This window comes from Trachinotus anak, unplaced genomic scaffold, assembly GCF_046630095.1.
Source record: "Trachinotus anak isolate AG129_WGS33_773 ecotype Australia unplaced genomic scaffold, CSIRO_AGI_Tana_v1 ptg000032l, whole genome shotgun sequence".
NCBI lineage: Eukaryota > Metazoa > Chordata > Actinopteri > Carangiformes > Carangidae > Trachinotus > Trachinotus anak.
In genome coordinates, this window is record NW_027273883.1 from 3,533,738 (window position 1) to 3,560,429 (window position 26,692).

General features: G+C 40.0%; 2 protein-coding genes and 2 long non-coding RNA genes across 8 annotated transcripts in view; 3 read left to right on the forward strand and 1 right to left on the reverse strand.

Moving 5' to 3' along the window:
- The first annotated feature begins 7,741 nt into the window (after positions 1-7,741).
- LOC139613530 (uncharacterized) lies at positions 7,742-10,138 on the forward strand. Of its 2 annotated transcripts, none has more exons than XR_011686770.1 (4): positions 7,742-8,086; positions 8,212-8,277; positions 8,644-8,706; positions 9,201-10,138. It is a non-coding gene; the product is annotated as an uncharacterized lncRNA (long non-coding RNA). The 2 variants fall into 2 exon arrangements; XR_011686771.1 differs by having other exon boundaries at positions 9,208-10,138.
- A 5,416-nt stretch (positions 10,139-15,554) lies between these two features.
- Positions 15,555-17,404, forward strand: LOC139613917 (type-4 ice-structuring protein LS-12-like). Of its 2 annotated transcripts, XM_071470939.1 has the most exons (4): positions 15,555-15,591; positions 15,787-15,861; positions 16,154-16,304; positions 16,983-17,404. In XM_071470939.1, exons 2-4 carry the CDS (start codon positions 15,810-15,812, stop codon positions 17,242-17,244), a joined length of 465 nt encoding a protein of 154 aa, XP_071327040.1. In that variant the 5' UTR covers positions 15,555-15,591; positions 15,787-15,809; the 3' UTR covers positions 17,245-17,404. The 2 variants fall into 2 exon arrangements, with proteins under 2 accessions (XP_071327040.1, XP_071327039.1); XM_071470938.1 differs by lacking the exon at positions 15,555-15,591 and having other exon boundaries at positions 15,659-15,861.
- A 150-nt stretch (positions 17,405-17,554) lies between these two features.
- Positions 17,555-22,131, reverse strand: LOC139613918 (uncharacterized). The gene is made up of 3 exons (XR_011686846.1): positions 21,787-22,131; positions 19,469-19,671; positions 17,555-19,174 (listed from the first exon to the last, which is right to left on the reverse strand). It is a non-coding gene; the product is annotated as an uncharacterized lncRNA (long non-coding RNA).
- A 2,143-nt stretch (positions 22,132-24,274) lies between these two features.
- The window catches only part of ntrk1 (neurotrophic tyrosine kinase, receptor, type 1), a 64,613-nt gene continuing 62,195 nt past the window's right edge, over positions 24,275-26,692 (forward strand). For 2 of the 3 annotated variants that reach the window (XM_071470934.1, XM_071470932.1), the window contains exons 1-2: positions 24,275-24,489; positions 25,344-25,466. The gene's annotated coding sequence lies outside the window, so the exon portion shown is untranslated. Of the gene's footprint in view, positions 24,490-24,547; positions 24,658-25,343; positions 25,467-26,692 lie in introns of those variants that run through there. The other variant, XM_071470933.1, reaches the window with a different exon arrangement.

The following is a 26,692-nucleotide window of genomic DNA, read 5'->3' on the forward strand; positions in this document are numbered from 1 at the left end:
CATTCTCTGTCTTTATCCCTTCCTGTTTTTCCCTCCTCAACTCTGTCTGAATGTCTTTCTTTCGTAAAATGTCTCTGTGTCTGTCCACCTGTAGCAGTATCACCAGCTCAGTGCTGCTGGTATCCATGGAGATGTCAAAAGGCGTCTTGTCGAACTTACTGAGGCAGTGGTGGAGGTCTGTGCAGTACCTCAGCAGGCGCCCGGCCCCCTCCCAGAGGCCGCGCTGAGCTGCCCAGTGCAGCGGCGTCATCTTCAGCATATCTTTGACACTAATGTGGGCGCCGCTCTGCACAGATGCACAGCGCCCCCCGGTGCTGAGGAAAGGAAAGAACACAAGAGAGGGAGACAGAAAAGAAGTGAGGGGAGCAGGCGTCTGTGACTATGCAGAGGTATGACCAGAAGTATGTGGACAGTTCTGAAGCTGTTTTTCTTTGTTTGGACTCCAGCATACAATGACATTTTAGACGATAGTGTTTTTGTCTTGATGCTTTTATGTTTTATGTTATTGAAATGTGCTACACAAATAAACTTGCCTTGTCTTTAAAGTCTATAGCAGTAATGTCCCTGTGCACGAAGCCAGGTCCATAGAGAAATGGTTTTCCCAGTTTGGAGTCCAGGTCATGACCACAACCACATCCAGCATCTGTGGGATCAACTGGAACAGCCAGAGCCAGCATCAGTGCTGATGCTGCTGTGGCCAAATCAGAGCAAAGACCTGCAGCCTGGTAATAAAGTTTTTTGGGGAATGAAATGTTCAACAATTTCATTTGGGTGTCATGTTTGGTTGTCTGGCAGTTTTGGCCATGTAGTGTACGAGGTCATTCCCAGGCCCATCTTATGTACTGTACACTATAATAATTACATTGTATTGTACACAATAATAACTATATGTATATGACAGTTTATCAAAATCTCATAACGTTATCACAATGATTTTCTATGCAGTGTTGTCGTCTGTATTTCATCAGAAAACTCTTCACACTTGTAAAAAACCTTAAATAGCTTATTTATTATTACTCTAATATATATTTAATGACAGCTCAGAATCATTAGTTGTAAAACAGTAATGATCATATCATCACAATATAATACCATCCCTTCACTGAAACAGACACACATACCGCAGATGTCTCTCCTCACCCTCACTAACAGGTCCACTGTGGTGGAGAGCCCCCCCTGAGGCGGACACGTGGGGAGGGGGCTTGTCCACCGACACCGGCACGCAGCAGTGCCTCTGAGGTGGGGTGATGACACCCCAGCTGGAGGAGCAGAGGAGAGAGAGGTACGGTGAGAGAGCTATGAAAAGGAGCAGCTGGAGGTGATTAAAGTTGTAAGTGGATTTTTGTTATCTTTATCCAGGGAGATTTCACTTGACATTACATTTTTTACAGTGCCAGCAACACTCACACAATCTCACCCTGCAGCTGTTCAGTTAAAGACAGCGCAGCCTCCACAGTTAAAGGTCCCATATTTGACACTTCTCCTGTGTTTTATTTAAAGTGTTGATCTCCATAAGAAGATATATTTGTGGGTTTAAGAACCAAAAACCATCTCAGTGTAGTTTTACTTCTCCTCTCTCAGGCTTCTCTCTGGAGCTCTAGAGAGAAGCTCAGAGCCTCTCTTCTGATTGGCTGGCTGATTTTTTTAGTGATCTCATACAAGTTTAGCAGATTTCAGGTGAAAATGAAGAGAAACCAAATCCTGCAAGGTTGGTTGGTGGGTCCAGATGGGCGGGGCTTGGGGCATGGCTCAGAGCAGTGACTGCTTTGTTGTGACATCACAAAGTTCCAGAAGTCCTGACAGCTCATTTTAAGGTTCGGTTTCTGTGTTTCTCTGTGGACGGAGGCTTTGATACTTTCACAGTATTAATATAGAACCTAGACCTGCTTTATAATCAAAACACACGGACATCTACCTTCATACAATATGGGACCTTTAAACTGGTTGATGAAGCAGGAGAAATTATTACCATTATGTTCTAGTCCATTCATGTTACAGTTAGAAACTGAGTTCTGCTATAATTTCTCTGACTTTTCAGGCTGCTGCTGTGTTAGTCATGGATACCAAAGAGCATTAAAAGAGCATTGTATTCATCAGGCTCACCTCCGTATAATGCAACTTGAAAGCATCTTCTGACAGAGCCCTCTGCCTGGTAAACGCCTATCAGACTCAGTAGTTGTAACAGGAGTCTTGAAGTACTCAACTGTGTCAAATACATTTAATCAAACTAGGCCCAAAACCTTTCTGCAGTAATTTCTGTCATTGCATGACACAACACCTCCGCATCTCTGAGTGTCCTCTGATGCAGTGCTCACATCATGCCAGATATACTGTAAACACAAACTTCTGGCATAAATTTTTCACTGACTACAAGCAGGACGTAATGCAGGAATTCACAGGCTTGAAAGTCTCCCCCTCTATCTTATACACTGCGGCACACAAGACAGGTAATCCACCAGCGTTGACACTGCAGGAATAGAAATCTAAATTATCATCTGATATGTTCACACAGTCGTTTTTACTTAGGAGCAGAGTGACAAATCAAACCATTATTCATGCTTGATTATGAATTCATACATATGAATGATCTGCATTGCGGTTATTTTAATAGATTAAAAAGATGAAAGCTCCTATTTCTTCGCTTATTTTAAAATGCAGACATCATGAGAACATGGCACAAATCCACTGCATCCTGTGCCCTTTTACTCTGTAACTACTCATCAGTGTAAATGTTTTAAAATGTGATTTATTTTACAGACAGACCTCCACTTTGAATATGATTCATTTTGACACACTTCAATCTGTCATCTGTCTGTGTAGGCAAGACAGGTGGTATCAGGGAGCACCAGGGGGAAGAGGACATTCAATAAAACTGCATTAGTGGTGTACAGTGTGCCTGCAAGCAGTAAATTATAAATGAATGTTATATATAGACAAGAGTCAGAGGAAGCGTCTGTGTGGGTTTTTTGATGTGGGCTTGAATGTTTAAATAAACATGAACTTTCATTATTTGATTATCATTAAGTGTATGAGACTTATTCTATCACCTTGAAGGCCAAATCAATGAATTTACAATAAAGATTATAAAATAATGAAATACAGACACTCGATGCTTTGCAGTTGTAGAAACAACTCATTACAGAGCAGCAAAAAAAAAAGATGTGATGCAACTACAGGTACCTGAGTGCCTGTGTAAAATATGGATAGTGCAGCTGAAACAATACACCCATTAATCAATTGAGTTATATTTCAGAGTTTTTAGTTGTTTTACGTGAATGTGAATTGCATATTTTTGAGTTTTATACTGTTGGTCAGACAAAACATGACATTTGATGATATGACCTTGGGCATTTTTTTTTTTTTTTTTTACTATTTTCTGACATTTTATAAACTAAATGATTAATCAGCCAATTGAAAAAAAAAACAGCAGATTAATAGATAAATGAAAAAAATGGACTAGACTAGACTACAGTTTAACAGGTTTCAGACATGTGGCAAGTTGTTGTACATACATACATGTATGTATATATATATATACAGATTAAAGTAAAAACTGTGAGTATCTGAGTGTTGGTGTCTGCTCAGGCTTTCTTTTGCTTCGTCTTAACTTTCCAGCTCAATGTAAGACCTCAGCATTACTGTCACACTGCCACTGCACCATGCCCAACACATGTCTGTGCTGCACATCCATGGTCCAACAATCTCTGCTTCTTGGTAGCAGATCACGCTCATCTTATTGTGGATTAGCCTGAATATTATTCTGTAATTAACCCATATCAACCTCATCCAGTCTGTGGTGAACGGAGCCCTATTGGCCATCACAGTTCTGACATCATCATCCTGTCCTGTTCACACTGTCTCCATCAGCTGCTACCGGAGACGCTCCAGTGACATCTGCTGACTGGGAGGAGAAACATGATGTTCTCAAGAGGAGACGAAATGGTAAAACAAGGTGAGACATTCGAACTGAGCACAAGCTGATGTGACAGTGTGCATGAGTGCTATTGTGGTAATTTAAGATATCCATAATACACAGCAATGATCTTCACAGGTATCTTATCTCCCTTCAGTGGTATGAAAACACTTGAATTGTCAGACTGTTGTGCTGAAATAATAAGCTGATCTACAGAAAATTAATCAACATCGCCTGAGCGGATAAATTACATTTTCATTGGGACCCTAAAAGAGCACAGCGACATGTAAATGTAAATGAGGGAGCTGTTTGCTTAACGTATGTGAATATTGTCAGTGTAGAGCAGGTGAAGTCTTTGAAGATGAAATGTCCAACAGCTTTTCAATTGTTGCTGTTTTCACAGCTCTTCCTCAAAAGTCTAAAGCAGGTGAGTGTTTTTTCTACCTGCTGCTCTTTATTTTGGAGGAGTCTCAGGATCACCTGGAGAAAAAAAAATCACACACATCTTCATTTTGGGGGCATATTTACTGAGGTGTAGGAGCAAAAATCCCCAAACTCACACACCAACCCACACACCAACCTGTTCAAATGATGTGGCTGTTACTGTTTAATATTTGAGTCAACGGTCTCCAAAAAAAGGCTTGTTTAAATGGTTGGAACGTGTCTTGGTAAAGCTAATTGGGTGTTGAGGACCCCAGATACAGAGCAATACTTCAGTCCTGTCACTAGAGGTCACCATAGACCCACAGTTCAGAGAGGAGCCTGGCTCCTGTGAGCTCAGTGTGCACCCTGTTCCTAAACTTTGACTTATCGGTCAAATAACTGTTAGACAGTGATTGTTGAGTGACTTAAAGTGTTGAAACGTAAGGACAACAAACATGTTTACAAGTAGTTTCATCTGCATTTATTTAGATTTGTTATTCTGAGTTTACTGTATGGTGCAGTCACCATTAGAAGTGTTTAAACACATCAACTTTATATCATTTTATACGTTTTCATATTTGAAATAGATTCCAGATCCAAAGACCCTGCTGACTGAGAGGAAGAGTGCAGTTAGGTCAGGGATCAAGGAGGAGCTGCAGAGGGAGCTGACTGAGCTGAGGAGAATCAAACCCACAGCCGGTGGCATCTCTGCTGTGAACCGGGATCAGAATAATTACCAGACTCATTTCTCTCAGCATCTTATCACTTACTGTGATACATTCAAATTCTTCTGGTACTTTCCATTGAGTTGCACCAACATAAAACACAGTTTCATACAAAGACAAAATCACAAGTTACAATGCCACATCCTCCCTGATCACGTGCCTTGATGAGAGGACTGACAGATGCATTTTCATTTTCATTTTGACCTCTGAAGAGTGGAGTGATATGTAAATGTAAATGAATGGACTGAGGGCGCAGTTTGCTTATTGTATTTGAATGTTTCCACTGTAGAGCAGCTGGATTAGTTACTCACTTGAGATTCAAATGTTGGCAGTTGTGTTGTGTTCACTTCACACTCAGACTTTATGACCAAACAATGAAGTCTTGATTGGTGCGAGGTGTCAGATGAGGTTCAAATTGTAAACTGGACACTACTGAAATCCAGGACGACCACAGCTGCTGTTTTCAGTTTGCTGCAGAGGCTTTTCTTTATTTTGAAGGAGGCTCAGTTAGTCTGGAGTTTGTGTTTGTGGGTCACCTGTGGAAAAAAAATCTCACTCATCTTAATATTTTTTTAAAAATCGAATGAAAATCAATAGTAGTTAGCAGGTTTCTGGGGCAAGATTACTCAGCTTTAGCAGCAACAATCCACAAACACACACACACCAAACAAACCTATTCAAATGATATGGTTGTTATGGTTTAATATTTGGGTAAATGGTCTTCAAGAAAACGCATGTTTAAATAGGAGGAACCTTGTCTTGTTTTCTTGTTTTCTTCCTCTGAGTGTTGAACATAGTTCAGACACAGAGCAACACTTCAGTCCTGTCACTAGAGGTCACCACAGACCTGCAGCTCAGAGAGGAGCTTCCTCCTGTGGGCTCATTGTGTGCACATCCTCCTAAACTTTGATTTATCAGTCAAAAAACTGTTGCTAAGTGACTCTCAGGAAAATGAAGACAACAAACATGTTTACAAGGTCTTTCACCTTCATTTATTTAGGTTTGTTATTCTGAGTTGACTGTGTGTGCAATCACCACTGGAAGTGATCACATACTCATCAACCTCATATCATTTTACAGGCTTTATATCTGAAATTAGTTCCAGACCTTGCTGACTGAGAAGAAGAGTGCATTTAGGTGAGGGATCAAGGTGGAGCTGCAGAGGGAGCAGACTCAGCTGATGGAGATTCACGCCCACAGATAAATTCTTTAAATCATATGTCTGGTAATTTCCATTGAGTTGTATTGATATAAGACACAGACGGTAAAACAAGCTGCTGCCACTGCCCCAGACAAAGTGACAAGAGACGAGGAAGTGATGTCTTCACTGATGAGATGAGACTGTCTCTCAGCATCTTATCACTTATTGTAATACATTTAAAAATCTTTAAATCTCATTTCTGGTCATTTCCTTACAGGGAACAAGCTACAACCACTGCCCCAGTGACAGAAACATTACATTTGACAAGGAAATGACGTCCTCACTGATGACCTGCCTCAATGAGAGGACTAAGTGCATTTTCATTTTGACCCCTAAAGAGCGCAGTGACATGTAAATGTAAATGCAGTGGCCTGAGGAGCTGTTTGTTCATTATGTTTAAATACTGTCACTGCAGAGCAGGTTCAGTCTTTGAAAATCATCATTTTAATATGTTCGTAGATGAGTACACACATGAGTATGTGAAAATGAAAATGCAAAATGGAGCACTGCATTTTCTTTTTAAATGATACTTAAATAAAGCGTCCTGTGGGAAGTGGGGTCACATGACTGCTGGGCTGAGGAGCACAGGTGGAGAACTGGGCAGCTCACACAGGTGTCCTGAGTTTTCTTTGCTCTGTGTCCTGAGCTCATTCTCTGTTTGTCCTTCAGCTGAGCTGCTCTCACCTTTGTTCCTGAGTGAGTCGAGTGAGTCGTTCATTTCATGATATTTCCTCAAGTCATGTGTATTTTGTTGTTCAGTGGTACATTTAATCTCCTTGGTTTGTTCTCCCACCATTATATATTTAAAGCGATAATGTATGTACTGATTTTGATAGCGATAGCAGCCCTTGTTCTGCAGCCTGGTGCATTTGGCTCACAGCAATATATATTATATTATATTATATTATATATTATTATATTCTTCACCTGAGCAGAACAAGAGCTGACGTCACCAGCCAATGAGACACCTGCGGTAAAGGCGGCACACAGGAGGCGGGGCAACTGGTTAGCAGCTGGTTAGCAGCTGGTTAGCAGCGACTTCACTTTCAAATCAAAGCGCTTATAACACCTCATAAATAACTGTGCTGTCCAGAAGAATCCTCCATATGAGCTCAGCGAGAAATGTGATTGGCTGTGGCACAGTTTGTACATGTAAGACAACATTGTTGAGGAAGAGCTGCTAGCTGGCTAACATCTGGAGCTGGTGTCAAAGCGGCGGAAAAAGACGTCGTTACTTCCGGTTAGGACTTTCACAATAAAATCAGTGGAAACAATGTAGATCGTGATAAAGCTCGAAAGATTGACATATGACCTTTGGCCAGATCGCCCACCCCTATGCTCAAAAATTACAAGTACACATTCTGACTCTTTTTTTTTTTTTTTAAACTTAATCTGATTGGACAGCGACAATCCCACAAAGCAGAGTCCAATCAGAGAGCAGGTGGTTCCTTTACTCTCATCTCTGCCTATACCCTGAAAGGCATAGTAGATTTTCAAGCCCATGCTGTCCTCCATCCTGAAAATCTACTACACCTTTCAGGATCTGCCATGGAGCTGAAGACAACTGAATGACCTGCCCTCTGACTGAACTTTGTGATTGGATTATCATTGTCCAATCAGTAAGGTTTAAAAAAACAAAAAAAAACCTTCTCTTTTTTTTGGCACCAGTAAATGCCACTTAAACCACAACCAAGTAATGTAAGGTTTTAAAAATCTTTCCAGGATTCCTGTTAACAGTATCTGCAGTTGGAGCTGTGTGCGGTAACCTCCTTTGAGACTGATGGGAGCTAACTTCATAACTTGCACTTGACTGAGTTTATAATGGTAAGTGAAATGAATTATTTAAAGTAAAAATGTTTCTCAGTATTGTTTTGTGAAAAGCTGCCGAAAATGTCTTGATTTGCCCTGCAATGGAAAATGTATTTTCGTATAACTGCATGTTTTCATAGAGATGCCAGGACCCACCTCAGGCCAGGACCACATCCTGTATGGTGCCCCACAACCAGCAAGAAATGGTAAGTCATGGGCATGACTCCATCACATACCTATACCTAAACTAGGATCAAAGGATTTTGAGCTTATAAAGTGATGTTCACAAATAATTCCAAATGTAGTTATAAATCAATCTTTGTAAACCTGCAAAATCTGTATGAGAAACTCAAGTATATACACGTGAAGACATTGTGCTTGTGTAGAGGAGATTTGTATTTGTAAAAACACCGTGTGATTTTAAAGTCTGACCAAATTAAGTTAGTGGTGATGTTGATTTATCACTTTACTGACCAAGACTCTACAAGGTGTAAAATATCACTTTATCTACAGCTTTGCCCTGCAATGGAAAGTCATTTTATTTAATACAGTACCATTGTATGTTTTCATAGGGATGCCGGAATCCAACTGGGGCCAATACCACACCTTGTCGTCCTCCACAACCAGCAAAAACGGTAAGTCATATTCATGACTCCACCCCATACCGATATAGGCTCAAATTAGGGTCCAAATGATTTTGAACTTGTGAAGTGATGTTCACAAATAATTCCAACGTTTGTAGTTGTAAATCAACCTTTGTAAACCTGTGAAATGAATCTGTATGAGAAAGTCAAGTCTGTGCATGGGAAAATAATTTTTTCCTTTTGACAAAGACATTTGTATTTGTTACAAAAAACAAGACTTTGTGACTCAAAACTATGAAGTTTGATTTACAACTACGACTTTTGGAATTATTTGTAAACATTACTTCCCAAATTCAAAATCATTTGGACCCTAATTTGAGCCTATGTAGAAGTTGGGGGAGTAGGTCGGGGGAGGCTGAACGAGCCCGATGGCTGGGCGCAGGGCCCCCTGGGGTCGGGCTGTCCAGCCTCGCGCCCATGCTAACGCTAATGCTAATGCTATGCTAATGCTGCTGGCTAACCCCTTTTGTGTCCTTTTCTGACAGGTCGCAGGTGACAGCCGGCGCCTCAGTCAGTGCATTGTCCAACCATACATATGTACATGCGTATCCCAGGTGATGTGGTTCCATGAAGCAGGTCATTTCTGTGAGAAGGACGAGGTTTTGAATGCACTGTACTGTTACAAAACATCTGAATACTTGACTACTGCTGAAGGTCATCACCATCTGGGAGCCCCTGAAGCCCGTCACAGCAATCATTCACAAGCAGTTGTTGTCCTGGTCGCTGCCATCCTTATCTTTGAAAATAAAATCTGCACAGCAGGTCATCAGACAGCAGACAGATGCTCTTGTTTATGTCAGCATGTAGTCTATTGTACAGTATGTTGTGTTTTAACTTGAAATTGACATTTATAATTGCTAATCTGATGATGAATGGTTTACCAACATTCAGTGCATTATCACTGAATAGAAACACAGCCATGTCATTGCCAAAACATCTTATTTAAACAGAGTCCACTGAAGAGAGTCTTCATGCAAACAACAGAATGGGAACTTAAAAATGTAATAAAGTAGTAAACAACTCTTAGCATCAACACTTCACATTTGCAGCTCTAGTTGTAATTATAATCTTATAAGCCATTAAATGTTTGTGTAATCTCTTACACCCAGATGAATGTTTCAGATCTTAAACTTTATGTCCAATATAAAATCTGGATGAGACCTGTTACAGCGTAAACCATACAGCTACTGTAAATTACGGCTCAAACTACTTTCAACTTGAGTAGCCTGACTGATGAAAGGAAGCATTCAACTTTTTGAGAATGAAATTTGCAAGCAAGTCTATACTGCCAGACTATGTTTCTGTTTTTATTTAGTTCATTTGTACTCAATAGCTCCTTATGTGGGGGCGGGGTCTGCATTCCTCACTGAGGACATTTAATTGATATTTTAATGAAATGAAGAATCCCTGATACTTCATTAAGTCAGTGCCTCTTGATTTGTCTGTGGGGTGGCCCCATTTAAAGGTTCTACAGTGCGTGGAAAGTATTCACAGCGCTTCACTTTTTCCACATTTTGTAAACCACAGTAAACTGTTAGCTGTAATTACTATTAAATGTCACTTTTACTGGCTGTTCTCAAACTAGTCAATTTATATTTGTCAATTTTCGTACTTTAATACTTACAGTATTAAATGAGTTTTAAATGGATATGTGATCAATCTACTGTAAGGTCATGCTTTCACTCAAAAGGAAACTTTCAAATCTTTCCAGGATTCCTGTCAACAGTACCTGCAGAGGTCGCTGTGTGCAGCCTCCTTCTTTGCAACAGATGGGAGCTTCCTGCACAACTTGCACCTGACTGAGTTAATAATGGTAAATGAAATGAATTGTAAGTAGAATTTTACTCGCTATTGTTTTGTGAAGAGCTGTCTCAAATACCCTGCAATGGAAAGTTTATTTTATTTAGTATAATTGCGTGTTTTCATAGGGACGCCAGAGTCCACCTCAGCCCAGCACCACACCTTATGGTCCCTGACAACCAGCAAGAAACAGTAAGTCGTTGGCATGATTACACCCCACACCTGTACAGACTCCAATTAGCATCAAAAACATGAACTTGCAGTGTTATGTTCACAAATAATTCCAAATATATTTGTAAATCCTCCTTTGTAAACTTGTGAAATAAATCTGCATGACAAATTCAAGTTTGTACATGTGAAGAAGCTGTGCTTGTGTAGGAGAGATTAGCGTTTGTTTAAAAAAAAAAAAAAGATTTAACATCTGAACAAATGACACTAGTGGTAAGTCTGGGATGAATGTCTTAAGGGAATTTCTTCAAATTAGGTTATTATTTCTTCAAAACAAAAAACAAAAAAAATCAAATTAGGCTCTGTGGAAAGACGACATCTATCCAGGGCTGGGTCTCTTTGCAAAGGGTTACGGGAAGAACAACGAGCCTCTCCCTGGTTATTTCCTGACTTTTTGCATAGGCCTTGCGTTCGTCCTCATTGGTAGGCGGCTGTAAGCATCACTACTGCTCCATCTACATACAGAGTTTATACTTTACAGTTTACAGTCTTACCTCTAAACTTTCAACAGCTCCTTAATAAGAAACAGAACAAACACCTGGTCTTGAACAATGAATATTTTTGTTGTTTCCTGCTAGTGGAGTTGAGTAGTTGGAGTTGAACACATCATCTCCAACTGCTTCCTGGCCTCCTACGCTCTCATCAATTTCTCTGTCTTCCATGCTACCCTGGCCAACTCTCCAGGTAAACTCTGGGGTCATGGTTGGGGAACTCCATGAAATACACTCTGAGAGTTGCATTATATTGACTCTAACTTTAACATGAAATTGTCATATATCGAGACTAGATTGTCTTACTTTCTCTTGTGTTCCAGTGACATTTTACTACATTACAGTTACCTATAGAAAAATTATTTTGTTAAGAAAATTGAAAGTTGAAATTCTATATTTACATTCAGGACTTCTGTCTCAAGTTTTGACAGTGGCACTGTGAAGGTTTTTATACCGACTCAGACCCTGAGGCTTAAATCTGAATCCACTGTGTCTGTTCTATGTTGCTTCAGACAAAGGTTTCCAGCTGAGAACTTATTGTAGAACATTTAATACGTTTTGGAGGGTTTTCAAAAGTAGGCAACCTTGTAAACATCGGATTTTGTGTTAAAGTACTGCAGTGAAAAGTCATTGTGAAGTCCTTGAATTTAATGTTTAAGTGAGGGATTAAATTACATGTTTTCAGGCCACATTGTTTGGTGCTGACTGGTTATCCAAACTCTTGTCCTGCTCTGCTTCATCTGGTTTATTCTTTCACCAAGAATGTCGGCCTCATGGTTTGTGGCTACATCAGCTAATGCATTTTTTGGGGGGGGGTTTTAAACTGAAATTTGATATTTAGAGGTGAGATCCTGTATTGTATATGGCTCTAAAAGCCCCATTATGAATGATGCTCAAATAGATTATTTAAATTTGAAAATAAGTTTCCACAAGAATGCCCTCAGAGAATATCTTCAAATTTGGTAAAATTGTTCACCTAGGGTCAAGGCTGGGTGCAGGGCCTCCTGGATTCTAATGCTAGCTAAAATAATTCTGGTTTATGCTATTTTTTGTTACACCACTTCATCTAACTTTACAGACACATATGTAATGATGAAAGATGTCATTGCACTTATTCTTTTTGTTATTATTATTACTATTTCATCATTATTAACTTATTTAGAGGTTGCTACTCACTGTTTCATCCCTCAGTGCAGTGTAGCTGGGGCATGTCTGGTTTAATAATTTACACCAAAATTAGCAGCTTAAGTAGGTTTTTTGATAACACCTTTAAACAGCCGAGTTTGCCTTTCCGTTTGGACCGAGGACACACAACTGCAGGGATGTCATCACATGTAGTTGCAGAGCACAAACACAGACACTGATGCTCTGGAAGGGAGGCTCCAACTAAGGTTTAATCAGGAACAATGCAGATTACTTTCTGGACACAATATATAGCCTTTCACCTATCGCACAACTGAGGGGAGATGGGAGTATACAAGGGACTGATATTGTTTGAAAGTTTTCCATATCTTTGCCAATATATTACAAACACAATACTTGAGTTTAGGGAATGCTTATAGGTTTGCACTTTAAGGATAGAGAAGACTTAAGCGGAGGGGATCAGATATCTTGGAGTCTTGACAGTAAAAGGAGCTGTCACTACTGATCAGGTGAAGGCTGCAGTGATCTGGGAATAATGGCAGACTCTGTTATTGACAAGTTCCAGTACCTGTGGTTACAAGATGAAGGCAGTGGACAACTGCTTGAAATAACAGACTCAAATGGGTAAAATTTGTTTTCAACACAAGGTGGCAGGGCTCACTCAGCAATTCCAGAAGCCTGCTCATGCAATGCCTTACAACGCTGCCCTCTAGAGGCCAGCACCAGAAAAACCACATCTCAAACCTGACTAGAAGAGACCTTTCAAACTCCTATGGGGAAAATGGGTTGCTCTGCTTGCCCTGTTTCCTGTGCAACCCAAAACCCCAATGGAAACATGGACTGATGGATGAATAAAAGCAAAGTGTCTCAGTAGTCAGAGAGTGACTGGTTTGGTTTTTTTGTCAACTTATGTGCTTTCCTTAGTGCAACACTGTGATAAAGTTTAGGTGTGGTGGATTCTGGATCTGAATTGAACTCAGTGTAGGTAGCCCTGTCGGTGAAAGATTGGCATATATTTGATCTGCTTTATGATCCAATATGTCACAAAAATCTCAAGTAAATAGTTTAGCAGTATACATGTGTAACGCCTGTCACAATTCTTAAGCACACAATTACCACAGGCCTGAAGTCAGTGTGATGCTTGCAAAAGACAGATAAGAGCTGACCTGAACTTTAGTCTTATGGATGTTGAGCTGGCATGTGAATATGGTCATCACCAACAATCTGACGCGGATCCATTACAGTAAAAATGTGTCACTTAGCTCTGCAGTCGAGGCAGAATGTTTTTCTTTATATCTTCCTGAATCCAAAGTCATTCTAAATTCAGTTGTATTTATTCCGTATTTTTATTTTGACCTCACTGTTCCTGTCAAACAAAGCACTCTGGCTTTGTTTGCGCACACATTTTTCACTGTTCAATATGCTTGAAAGGCAAAATCCAAGATGACATCCACACAAAAAGTGACAGCACAGCTGACTGTGTCTCACTGTAAAGTTAACATAAGCAAAACCTCCTTAAAAACACTTCACAAATCTCGAGAGTTAGTACATGATGTCTGCTGGAGATCTGAGAATTTGTTCGTAGATCAGTCACCTTATTGCACTCGTTGTTCAGGAACATGGGGTGTAGTACAGTACCAAGAGGGACAAAAAGATTGATATGTAGGTTGCCATAGTGAAACCACAGACACACATTGTCCAACCTTGCCCACTGCTGTAACAGTGCACTGGAGAAAAACATAAAGAAAAGCAGCAATGAGGAGCATTTGAAGACTTGTGGAAACATGACTCAGTGACATTAAGTGTGATGGTTTTAAAAGCATGGAGTGACAAGACAAAGAAAGAACATGATACCACTGTGGGAACTGCAGTATCTTCTGATGTAGGCTATCTTCTGAGATGAGTTTATCAGGAGCTCTTCTCCTATGGAGCAACTGCTGATAAGGCTGAGTGAATAAGCTCCAAGGCCTCGTCAGCAGAACTGAGTAACTGCCTCATCAACTGAGCCTCTGTTGTAGACAAACAATGTAAAGATGAACTGCTGCAACCACAATGTGTAAAGTAATAAAAAAAAAAAATACTGTGGAGAATAATGTATAGTGTAGACTTTGTGGTTCCTGCCATTTTGTTATGTTGCACCTTTTTGTTCAGTTAACAATAGACATATATCTACTGATCAGTTACTGAAAACGTTTTGTTTTTGTCTCATATGCAGTGGTGGGAGATGTATTTAGATCTTTTACTTAAGTGAAAATTGCAATTTTTTTAAGTAAAAAAAATATTTCACTGCAAGTTAAAGTCCTACATTCAAAGTACTTAAGCCCTGTTACAGAAGTGTAAGCAGTAAAATGTGCTTCAAGTGTCAAAAGTAAAAGTACATATATTGCAAACCGGTTCATTGCTGACAGTGCTATATTATATTACTGGGCTGTTGTCGACTAATGTGTGCACAGACTTTTTTGTTGTAGTTGGTTGAAGTAAAGTTAATTTTGCTATTTATATACAGCTGGGAAGTTTAATTTATAACAATATATCATATTTTAAAAGATGATCTTCTGGTTTGTGAGAAAAACCATAATCTAAAAACCTAATCAAAATAAACAGTAACTTCAGCTGTCAGATAAAAGTAAAAGTACAATGTTTCCATCTGAATTGTCAACTTTATTTCTACAGCACCTTTAAAAACAGCTTGAGTTGACCCAAGTGCTGTACAGGACGATGAAATGAAAGCAAAACAAATGCATAAAATAACTAATTACACAAGGGAAGTATGCTAAATATACTGTATAGAGAAACATAATAAACATGCTAACAAAAAAACAAGGAGCAAATACACAATTATGAACATGACAATGGACTAAAAGGTTAGTTAGGCAAAAAGGCCAGTGAATAAAAAAAACAGCAGTGGAAGTAGAAAGTGACGTGATTTAAAAATAAGGTGAAGATCATTTGGGTCACAGCAGCCAACAGTTCATCTGTCTCTCTGTTTCCAGCTTAGGCCACACTCAGAGTGGACTTTGTGCCTTTCTTGTCACAGCTATCAAGCATCAAGGTTCAGCCAACACAATGGTTGTACTCCTCTTGTCAGGTCACTTCTTTGCGTTGGAAGTGATTAAATTGTGATTAGCTGTGATGTACTCATCCTCTGGTGCTATAAAAGCCCCTGGCTCCCTGACAGAAGGCACCATTTGGTCCAAGAACTCCAGGAGTTAAGGTTTGTCTCCTGCTGCTTTACCTTCACATGTTTCTTGTTATTTGTGTGGCTGTGTGACAATTCATGTGTTGGAGAAAAACACCTTGAATATTGCTTAAATTCCTCATTTTGCCTGTAGCAGCTTTTCAACAGTTCATCATTTCATTGTAGCTTCTACAACTTCCAGCGTTGTCTCACTGATCCTTGTGTCTTCAGGTCAGTCTCGCTCATCTGCAGCCATGAAATTCTCCCTTGTTGCCGCTCTTGTTGTCGTGCTGGCTGTTGTCCATGGTAAGACATGTTTCCACTTATTTAAAAAAATAAATAGTAAACATGTAGTGTGTTTTTAAAATCATTTTTCAGAATTTAAAATGTACAATCTTACCTAATTCTTTGGACATCAAAATCATTCTCTTTGACATTTCAACATCTTTAACACAGTATGCATGCCTTCCCTTCAATCTGCTGGATTTAAGTCATTTGTGTTCAAGTTTTTCATCCTTCATCTTCCAGTCCTGCAGTATGTTACGTTCTAATTAAATGAGGTGGGTTTGAAAAAAAAAATTTCAATGTGTGCTCACAGGCTCTGAGGCCGTGTCGCTGGTGAAGCGTGACCTTCAGTCTGATGTGGACAGGCTCACCAAGCTCATCAGCGACATGTCTGCCAGCATCACCACCGCAACCCAGGACATGGTGGAGAAGGTGAAGGCTCTTGATGTGACCAACACTGCCCAGTAAGTAACACCCAGCACAAAGATCTACCTTCACTCTCTCGCTTCTTCTTCATCATCTTCTGCTTTAATTCAGTCCTTCATGGTTGTTTTATGGACAAAGGGTTGTTCTTATGTCTGGAGGCATAAATATAGATTTTGTTGGATAGGGAATTCAGGCAAGTGCTTCAGCAGAAACTCTAAATGTAAATGGCAGGGTATTGAGTGTATGACAGCTAAATTGTTCTTTGAGCATGGTCAAAATGCCATAATGAAAGTTCCGGTTGAGCAAATTTTCCCTCTACATTTTTATTTGATTTTTTTATTTTTGAAATCCATTTTAATAAAAGTTGACATTAAAAGAACAGAAAGTCATATGTAACTGAGAACTTTAAAAACAACAAAATGTACCACTTTGCAAGATGAAAATGCCATTTTTATGGTGGTAAAAAACACACAAAACCTAACCATCTCCTTGGGCAGTAAAACTGGTTGTTTCAGAGGCAAAAATCTTCATCATGATCTATTATCCAGACTAAATACATGCCACGTACCTCTGGTGTAATGCAACTGGTAGTCAACAACAAAATGATGGCACACTGGTGTATTGTCAGGCAGTTTTAGCTCATTTTTCTTTATTAAAGTACAAGTCAGAGTCAGCAGCAGTGATTAACAGACGATTTTCACTTCTGTCTACCACAGGACTTACATGGAGGACAGCAGGGCCAAGATCCAGCCCCTGGTTGACAAGGTCCAGGCCGAGGCCGCCAAGCTGCAGGAGCAGGTCAAGCCCTTCATCGCCAACATTGAGGATCAGATCAAGCCCCTGACTCAGAACCTCAACGCCCAGGTCAAGCCTCTGACCGACAACTTCCATGCCCAGGTCAAGCCTCTGACCGACATGATGGAGAAGTTTTTCCAGCAGGCGATGGACCAGACCAAGGCCCTGCTCCCCCCTCAGTAAAGCTCTCTGTCGGTTCCAGCTACAATAACACCCAAGGGCTAATGCTCACGTTTGGTTGTACCCAGAATGCTTCACTGGTGTTTGTCTGTCATGCTCCTCTGTCTTTACATCATCTGAGATGTGATGCTTGAATGTCATCATTAAAGGAGTTTGAAAGTCATTTTTGAAAGTCATTTTTCATTCATTTTGGCTTCTATGAGCTATATTTGATTTGCACTCATTCGAGGACAGGGGTTAATTTATGAAAAGCCAAAGGGCAAGTAATAAAGTTGAAATGAAATAAATTTGTAGCACAATCTGATGAGAATTGCTCATTGCAGTAAATGTCAATATCAACATTACCTCTAACCTTTGGGTCACTGGGGTTTCCATCATTCGTGATTCAATATTCAGAAGTAGGCTGTCAAATGCGTTGGAGCACGGATAAGACCAGGCTGATGAGATTAACCCAAATTCATGGTTGTATTGACTTTGAGCCAATAATGAACTTAATACACAATCAGAATGATAACAAATCCGTCCATGTGGAAGCGGAGCAAGTCTCGCTGTTTATCACAGCAACCTTAAGGATGAAAAAATTAAATCAACTCCACAAGTATGTTAAATAATAATAATAATAATAATAATAATAATAATAATAATAATAAAACAGATTAAGATGCATTTTTATGTTTAACTTACTATGTGGTCGACTCAATCAATATCTCAGATACAGCTTAAATACAGTTTTATCCATTTTCCTTAATAAACACGTTCATCACCAGAGCAGAACAGTTTAATGTTGTGGAAAAGGATATTATGAATTATTATTTATATTCTAACACAATTAAGACTCTGTTATTAAAAAAAACTATTAAATTTACAAATGACCTCACCAGAAAATTCTGTCTCTGTCAGATTCGATCTCTTTCTCTATGCTGTCACATCACTTACCACAGACCCTGCAGATACGAGGCTGGATTCATTTCCTGCACAAAAGTCAATTTAAATAAGTAAATCACTCTGAAACCTAATTTAAAGGGCCCGTTAAAGATCTGCAATGATTTTTAAACGTGAAGTTAAAAATAGCCTCATCGTTATCTATTGGTAACTCTGCTAGAATTCAACAATAATATGCATTGTGGTAAAGTATTTTTCGTGCTATTAGCAGTCCCGTCTGACCCAGTGTTTTCATTGACCCCAGAGTCGTGTGGCTTCTCCATTGGGATGATTCTTGATTTGATCTAGATTAGTCAGTTGTGCACAATAGTGATACATCAGATTACTGCTAGTTTTTCTTGGAAGGCAACTGGAGCAATTAATTTTTTTCATCTCTTTCTTTTATTTTGTAATGACCCAAAGGGAAATTTTGAAAGACATTTTACAGACTTGGCCTGGGTTCAAGCTTGTGTCTCAAAGCAGTGAGGGAGACAATGACTTGTTGTCAGTTTAACTACATAACAACAAAATCACTAGTCTTCCAAGCTGCTGTGGACTTCCTCATCCAGACAGTTAAGGCCATGAGATTTTATTTTGTCAAATAACTTAGCAGTTTCTTCTAAAATTAGAGGCTTGACCTCTAACTTAAAATCTTGTAAAGACAATGCGCTAATTAAATCATTTAAATATGTATATGAGCTTACTCGATAAAAAGCGTTCCCTGTAGTATTAATCTGCCACTGCCTGCTCCTTCCAGTTCTGTTGCCAAGCTACCAGCCATACTCAAGGTGGCCTCCTTGAGCTAACGTATGATCCAAATCCTCCTGTTGAGACAAGGGAGGGCTGAAGGAGTTTTTGACAAAACGCCCATGGCTCACCTTTGAACCAGACTTTCTTCAGAACCCTTCAAACCTTCCGGATGAAGGCCGGAGTCTTTGCTTCACAGCAGCGCTGGCAGTTCTGAGTGGCCTTCTCCTTGTGCTTGTAGAGATTCAATGAATCAGCTGGCAGCCTGTCAAGAAACCATCTGTAAAAGTGCTCCAAAGGAAAAAAAAAACTCTGAAAGAATAGACGTACAAGTTCTCCTGCGCAGGGTTATTATTTCAATTACTGCAATTATCTCTGTGCGACTACTTCATTATCTTTCCTCCAACATTTTTCATATTTGAAAACAGGAATCATAAAGTCATCATCCTGTAGCTCTATTGTTGTGTTGAATATTTTGTTCCCTTGTGCCACTACACTGTTTTAATAAATGTAGGTATTTACATGTCATTAAAACGTACAGAACCTGAAGTTTCTCTACCTTGAAACATGTTAAGCAGCAGTTTAGTGTGAAACCCTGGAGGACTCGGTGTCTGAGAGCTGGATGTTCTGCAGGAAGGACGAGGCCGGGGGAGGGATGAAGGCAGAGGTTTGAAGCGGGGCCAGGGAGCCAGCGTCAGGGGTTATCTGCCAGGACAGACTGTGTGATCCAAGCCTCGGCACAGCCAGTAACAACCCTGAATGCTGGAACAGAGAGAAAACACCCGCGGGCACACTGTTATTCAGTCCCTATGGTCTGTTTTTATGTGCTGACGTCAGTTTGATTGAGCTGTCAGTCGGTAACGCCGCTGAAAAAAATTAGGCAAATGGAGAAGAGAAAAACCAAGAGTGCTAATATATTCATTCAGTTTCGAACAGACACTTTTCTTTAATTAAGTTTTCAGTGATTCAAGGCAGTAATCTAACAAGGCATTTCTATTTGTTTCACAACAGTATAATGTGAAATCTTGCATTAAAAAAAAACTGCAACGAATAGAAAATGTAACTGCAATTATCTTGATGATCAAATAATTGTTTCAGTCATTTTTTGAGCAAAAATGCCAAATATTTGATGGCCTCAAGGGCTCAAATGTGAGAATTTGCTGCTTTTCTAATAGTGAGTTAAATATTTTAGGGTTTTTGTTATGCAAAACAAGACATCTGAAGATGTTTCTTTAGGGTCTGGGATATTGTGATAGGTATTTCTCACTTTTTTAAAATAATTGTTATTTGAAGCCTTAGTTAAAAGAAAGCAGTATATAAGAGACTGCAAGGAATATACAGTTTTACATAAACATGATTAAACGACAGTGACAGATCAGTGGACTTTTGCATCAGATAATGATTTTTTCTTTTCATTTTCCAGTTGTTTCAATCGATCACTTAACTGAAGAAGCTGCAAAAATCAATAATTTTACATGTGAAAGTAAAACATTTTGTAATTTCTTTCTCATGAATTCCGCAAGCCAGCTCACACTGAGCTCCGCCAAACCCTCCACCTGAAAACTGCTGTATTAATTGAACATTTCTGCTACATGTATCAACAGAGTGAGTTAAAGTCTACCGGTTCCATCAGTAAGGTTTTTATGTCATCAATAATGATCAATAATTTAACATTAATAACAGCGTTTTGGACATCTGAAGTCAGCTTTTGAGTGAAGACATACAGTCAGTTGTTTCTTGCTGGCACTTTGCCATTTTGTTAATGCCTCAGCTGGACACATATTACACTGCTGGACACTTATTATAGTGATGGACACATATTACAGTGAACAAATTATACATTACATTAAATGGTTGATTTATATGAGGAAAAGTACTTTAATTGAAAATGTTATACCAACACGTCACCCTATATATTTGAATTATCACATACTTACGTCATAAATGTATATACAACATATTGAGAAGAAGAAATGGCTGTTGGCAATAGGATTGTCCTGTCGTCTTCATGCATGCTATGTGAAGTGTTGGTTATTCTTCAGTTCTAGCAGATTAAAAACATGTTTTTTTCCTAATAGAAGAAAAAGATAAAGATATCAAGAATCTATTCTTCAGTCTCTGTTGCTGCTGCCTACAGAAAAAATGACTAATTATTGCTGCATTCACAGCTCTGCACCTACAAGGAAATTTCACTGTGTGAAACTGATTCCTCCTGAATTTAGAGAATGATGTGAGTATTTACAGAAACTTGATAGCACATCGGCCGACAGTGCTGCCATCTCTCCGGACCCTCCACACAGACAACCCTGTGTGAGTCTGTGTGTGTGGACTGCACAGACACAATGAAATCTGATCTGCCTGTGTGTGCTTATGTGTGTGTGTGCGTGCTTGTATTTGTGTGTGCATACATCTACAGTATTGCAGTGCGATGTGTGTGTGCCAGTCTAAGGTGTGCATATTTGTAGATAACCGCCTGCTTGTGTGTGTTTGTCGATCAAAATGTGCGTGTTTGAAATGCTTTTCATTAATGATAGAGAATGACCAGATTTGCCTGGATGTCACATGTGCATGCAGCAATTTGCTGTTAAATGCAGGGATGCAGAGACAGAATAGACCAGTCGCACAACTGAAAATCAATAAGAGAAAGCGGGTGACACTGACAGACAATGACAACAAATTCACGAATAATAAGGAAAAACATTTCTTTGGATCACCGGAGCTAAATTACCGCAATGAACTGGAAAAAAACACAGTAAATATTCAAAAGGCCATACAAATATTCTTGCCACTTTTCAGCCAAAACAATGCACAAATATACAGTCACAGTATAATGAGAGGCACGCAGATTTATCTGATGGTGAAATTGTTGCCACTTACCATTTCTGAATTAGGCACCTGGGGTCATCCACAAGGGCGTCGATTGCAGGCGCACAAAAGAGAAAGCGGAGTCTTTGTCAAAATAATTAAACTCACTAGAATTCACAAAAGAGATGTTTTTTTTTTTTTTTAAATGTTCGTAGGCTCACAGAAAAGATGCTAAAAATGATTATGGGGGTTTGGGGTCGAGGAAGTGGAAGGCTTGAGGAGGCCAGTTCCTAACACCTAGCGTTGAAGACAGAGTCGATGTTGGCCTCTGAGGAAAAAAAGGGACCAGTCTGTCTCCAGTGACCAGTGGAGAACACTGATAGATATGTTTTTGCTGGCATGGGTTATGTTTTTACTCAGAACTGACAGACAGACAGCCCCCATGCACACAGGTGCTATTCAAGGAAACTGTGTAAAAGTGACGTCACTGAGAAAAATCTAGCCCACAAACCTTTTCAACACTCAAGTCCCTCCCACTACATGTTGCTCTGTTCATATTTTTCCCATTTTCTCCTTTTTTTCCTCTCTCTCCTTATCTCCACTTTTCTCTCCCTCTCTCCTCCCCCTTTCTCTCTCTCTCTCCTCACTCTTTGTCCATTCATTTCTATCTCTCTCTATCAGTTTCTCAGTCTATAAAGTGCATTTCAACATACTACGAAACCATAAACACACCATCTGCTGTAAACTCACAAAAACCCAGACATCTCTCCATTTCTTTATCTCTGTTCCTGTTATCACTCTCTCTGCCTCCATCTCTCTCTCTCTCTCTCACACACACACACACACACACTCACACACTCACACATACACGGTATAGGTTGAATACCCTACGCTATATAAATTGTTCAGTGTTTGTTTTCATTTTGCCATTGGCGGCTGAACGCACAATACACTCTAAACGTCTTTGCTTCTCCGCTGTTTGTGTGGCTTTTGCAAATGTGCGCAGCTCCTGATGTGAAACCACCAAATGAAGCTTCCCCCAATTTTCATAGCCCTCCAATTTGGAGCACGGCCGTCTCTCTCGCTCTCTCTCTCTCTCTCTAATGCTGAAACACCACTTTGTGAAATTACAGTACAATTTTGAAAAGTAGAAACAGGCAGCAGGCAATTCAGGTGCTCAGCCTCGGCAACAATGGAGTGCTGGCCTTGGTGATGGTTGCTAGGCGATGGAGGAAATACAATGGCTTCCTCTGAAACCAAAGGCCCTTAAGTGGACTGACAGCAGTGAAAGCACACACACACATACACACACGCCCACAAAATAGAGCGATGCAGGGAAAAGGAGAGTGCAAGTGAAGCTGTGCACCTCTGTGTGCAGACGCTCGACCAAAATATTGCAGTTGCTTTGCAACATAAGGAGGGATTGGACTGAATAGGTGTGAATGGGGTTTTTTCTTTGGCCGGCACACACAAGAAACTAGCAAAAATAGGGAGGCTAGTCCTGGATATGTGAAATGCTATGTCTGTATCGACTGTTGAACCTTATGCAACATGCCTCTATTGAATACATAAGTTGTAAGGGCATTTTTTGTTTTGGTAGACGGCTTGGGATAACCTGATAGTGGTAGATAATGTTTCAGATGGAGCAATGTATTGACCAATCACATGATCAATAGAACAACAATCAAGTGGCTGCTCATGTCTGGCAGGCTGTCTGCCTCTCCATCCTTACAGATAACCATCTATCTGCTGCCTGTCTCCCCACACATCCATCCGTCTGTCATCCATCCAATCAACCAACTCATGACACAATAATGTTAACAGTCACAACGTCATGCAAATCTCAACCTTTTAAACCCAGGCGTGCTCAGAGTGAAATGAACACATGTAGTAAAAATAAAAGTGAGTAGAACTGTAGGTAGTTTACTCTTTGCTTAGTTGTACTTTATTTAAGTATTTCCATTTTCTGCTCCTTTGTACTTTTACTTCACTACAGCTCAGATGCAAACATTGCACTTTATACTCCATTACCTTTATTTATCAGCTTTAGTGGTTACTTTTCAGATTCAGATTAATAATACAAAAGATAATCAGCAAATAAATTATGATGTATCATTATAGATTAAGATAAGACTTAAATTGATCCCTGTTAGCCTTTAGTATGTAAATATTATTAACAGCTGCAACATAGAAGTGATATACATTTTAATGCATGAAGAATTATGATATGCACCATTCTGCAAAATACTTTTACTTTTGATACTTTAAGTATATTTATGTTGTTAGTATTTTTGTACTTTTACCTAATTGAAATGCATGACTACTATGTCAGGAATCTACTATCAATAAAATCTAATGTCTAATGTCAATAGTCGGCTCGGAGTAAGAGAAAGAGTAAACAAACTGAGACAGTTACTGTGCCTCAAATGGAAGCTGACACTTAAGTCAGTACTTTCACATGTAGTACACCGTGTACACAGTATGGTCACTGCTGTGTGCGTGGATTTCATCAGGGTAGTGGCGGCCCTGATCAAACGCTGCCCGTTATGCACTTACCGGAAATGACGCTTCCAGCAGGTGAGAGCAGGTGTCGCCCACCTGCCGGCTGCTCTCTCCTGTCACTCCTCCTGTGTGGGCCCCTGTGCCAGGAGTCACAGGAGCTACGCCTCCATCACCTCCGACGACGTGTCCTACTTCGGTCGCCGTTTATAAGTTTGAAAATAAGTTAGTGTGTCCTGGCCTTCCGCTGCGTAACCAAGATGGCGACCGTCGAAGGTGAGAGGTGTCCATCGATTCAGACTCACTTTTTTTTAAGTGCATCATCCGGGTTCTTGTAGTGCACTGCCTATTGCCGTACTTGTAAATGTGATCACACTTAAGGACTCAAAATAGCAAGTATGAGTATGGATGAGTGTCCTAAACTGACCTAAGTGACATTTGCAGGTGAGTGTATGTAGTTTAATGTACTGCAGCTGAGCACTGCACTTTCCCCTGGTGAGAAGCTTGTTTGGTGGCTGTTCATCAGGAGACTGTGGCAGGAAAGCAAAGCTCAGTCTGCAGGAGCCCCTCTGAACCGTTTTCTGTGGAAAGTGGCACGGTTACAGTCCTACATGGAGGCTAAACTGGATCCAAACATAACATCTAATGTGATCTTACAGCTGTTCTGGTCAGAAAAGTTAGGCACTGTTTCCTACCACTAACCAATGGCGCTTGACTGTCAATCAGAAACTATTAAAATAGGATGTATGAATATAAAGTGCAAATATTGTGTTGAACAGTTCATCCCTGACCTTAATCGTGTAAAGTCATGATTTTATGATGTCATGATTTTACACAATTAAATTTTTTACATAATTATATAGGTTCACTGAAATAGAGTTGCTAGCATAAACTGTATATAAAAATGGATGTAGACTGTGGGTCTGAAAATGAAGCCACTGAAGTGCCCTAAACCTGCCTTCTATCTAATGACCATCAGGGGGCGACTCTACTGGTCGGAAGAAGAAGTCAGATTGTATTGAAGTCTATGGGAAAATGACCCTGCTACCTTAACCCTACACTTAACAGGGAAGCAGAACACACGAGCAGTGTGAATAACTGTACAACTAATTTGTTTCTTATATTTCCAGGCTACAACCAGTGCTGATGCAGTAGCAAGGGTTAGCTGCAGCTAATGAAGAGAAAGGTGTAGGGGAGGAGGAGGAGGAGATAACATGCTGCTGTGGGAGAGCCGGCCAGGGCAGAAGCAACAGGTGAGGTGACAACAAATACAGAGACAGTATATATTACATGTTTGTCACAAAGTACTCTGCAATTAAAGTATTTGCAGTGGAGCACGTAATATACCAGGGGTCGGCAAGTAAGTTTGGCCTCAGGACAATTTTTTCCTGACCCATTACATGGCGGCCAGAACATAATCAAAGGATAATTTTAAGAAACTGATTAATAAAAATGCAACTTAAGAGGTCCATCAAGCAAGCTACAGAACTTTTGGAACTTCCTGTCTGAACTTTTCATAATAAAAGCTAAAAGCTTGTTTGAACTATAGAATTATAGAAAAAAAATGAGGATCCTTGCACTTTTATTTTGTAGAAAAAATTGCTAAAGAGGAAGTGATTCAGTGGGTAACTGTTATTGCTGTGAAGGAATTTATCTTCCACCCAGGCGCTGTGCGCTGCTTCTGATGTGACACGGTTGTGTCTGTCTTTCACTCTCAATGTGGATAAAAGTATAATAAGCATCTTCAGGTGGAGGAGATTCTCAGTTTGACATTAGCTACAGCTTAATGTGAAACTTTCAGTTCGATATTGTAGGATTAAAAAAAAACTGAATATCAAAATAACTATCAAAATAATATGGCGGGCCAGATATTGCGGGCCGCCAGTTGCCGACCACTGTTATATACCACATATACAGTATATAATGATGCCCCCTCCCCCGTGACTGTATTGCTATTAGAGCTGAGGGTGGGTGGGAGGTGGTGGTGCTGAAGTAACTGAACCAACTCCACCAACTCCTACGTTGATAGTAGCAGAAAAAAAAGAGTTCAAATCAAAATCAAAATGCAAAGTAATTACAAACACTAACAGGCACTGCAGCAGGAAGTCTCTGTAAAGTCCGCAGGCAGCAGGAATCAGGAGTAATACCCACAGGCTAACAAGCACTCAGTCTACTGACTGGCGAGCTGTGAAGTCCCTAAGTGGTCTCTTCATTATTCTTCGGCATACAGGCAGCAGTTCACCATGTACAGGAAGTGTGGCAGGTAGTGAGTATGTATGATAGCTGGCATCAGCAGCAGCTGAGCTGAACAGCAGCTTTTCTGGGTTTATAGACCTGAACGGTCTCAGCAGTGAGCGCATGCAGCTACGGTAAGCCCGGGAAAATGTGTCAGTCTGTCACAACAGTGCTGATTGAGATTGTTACATTGTTTAAGATGAGAGTCTTTGTCAGTATTTCCTGGAGGCAGCGCATATGAGTG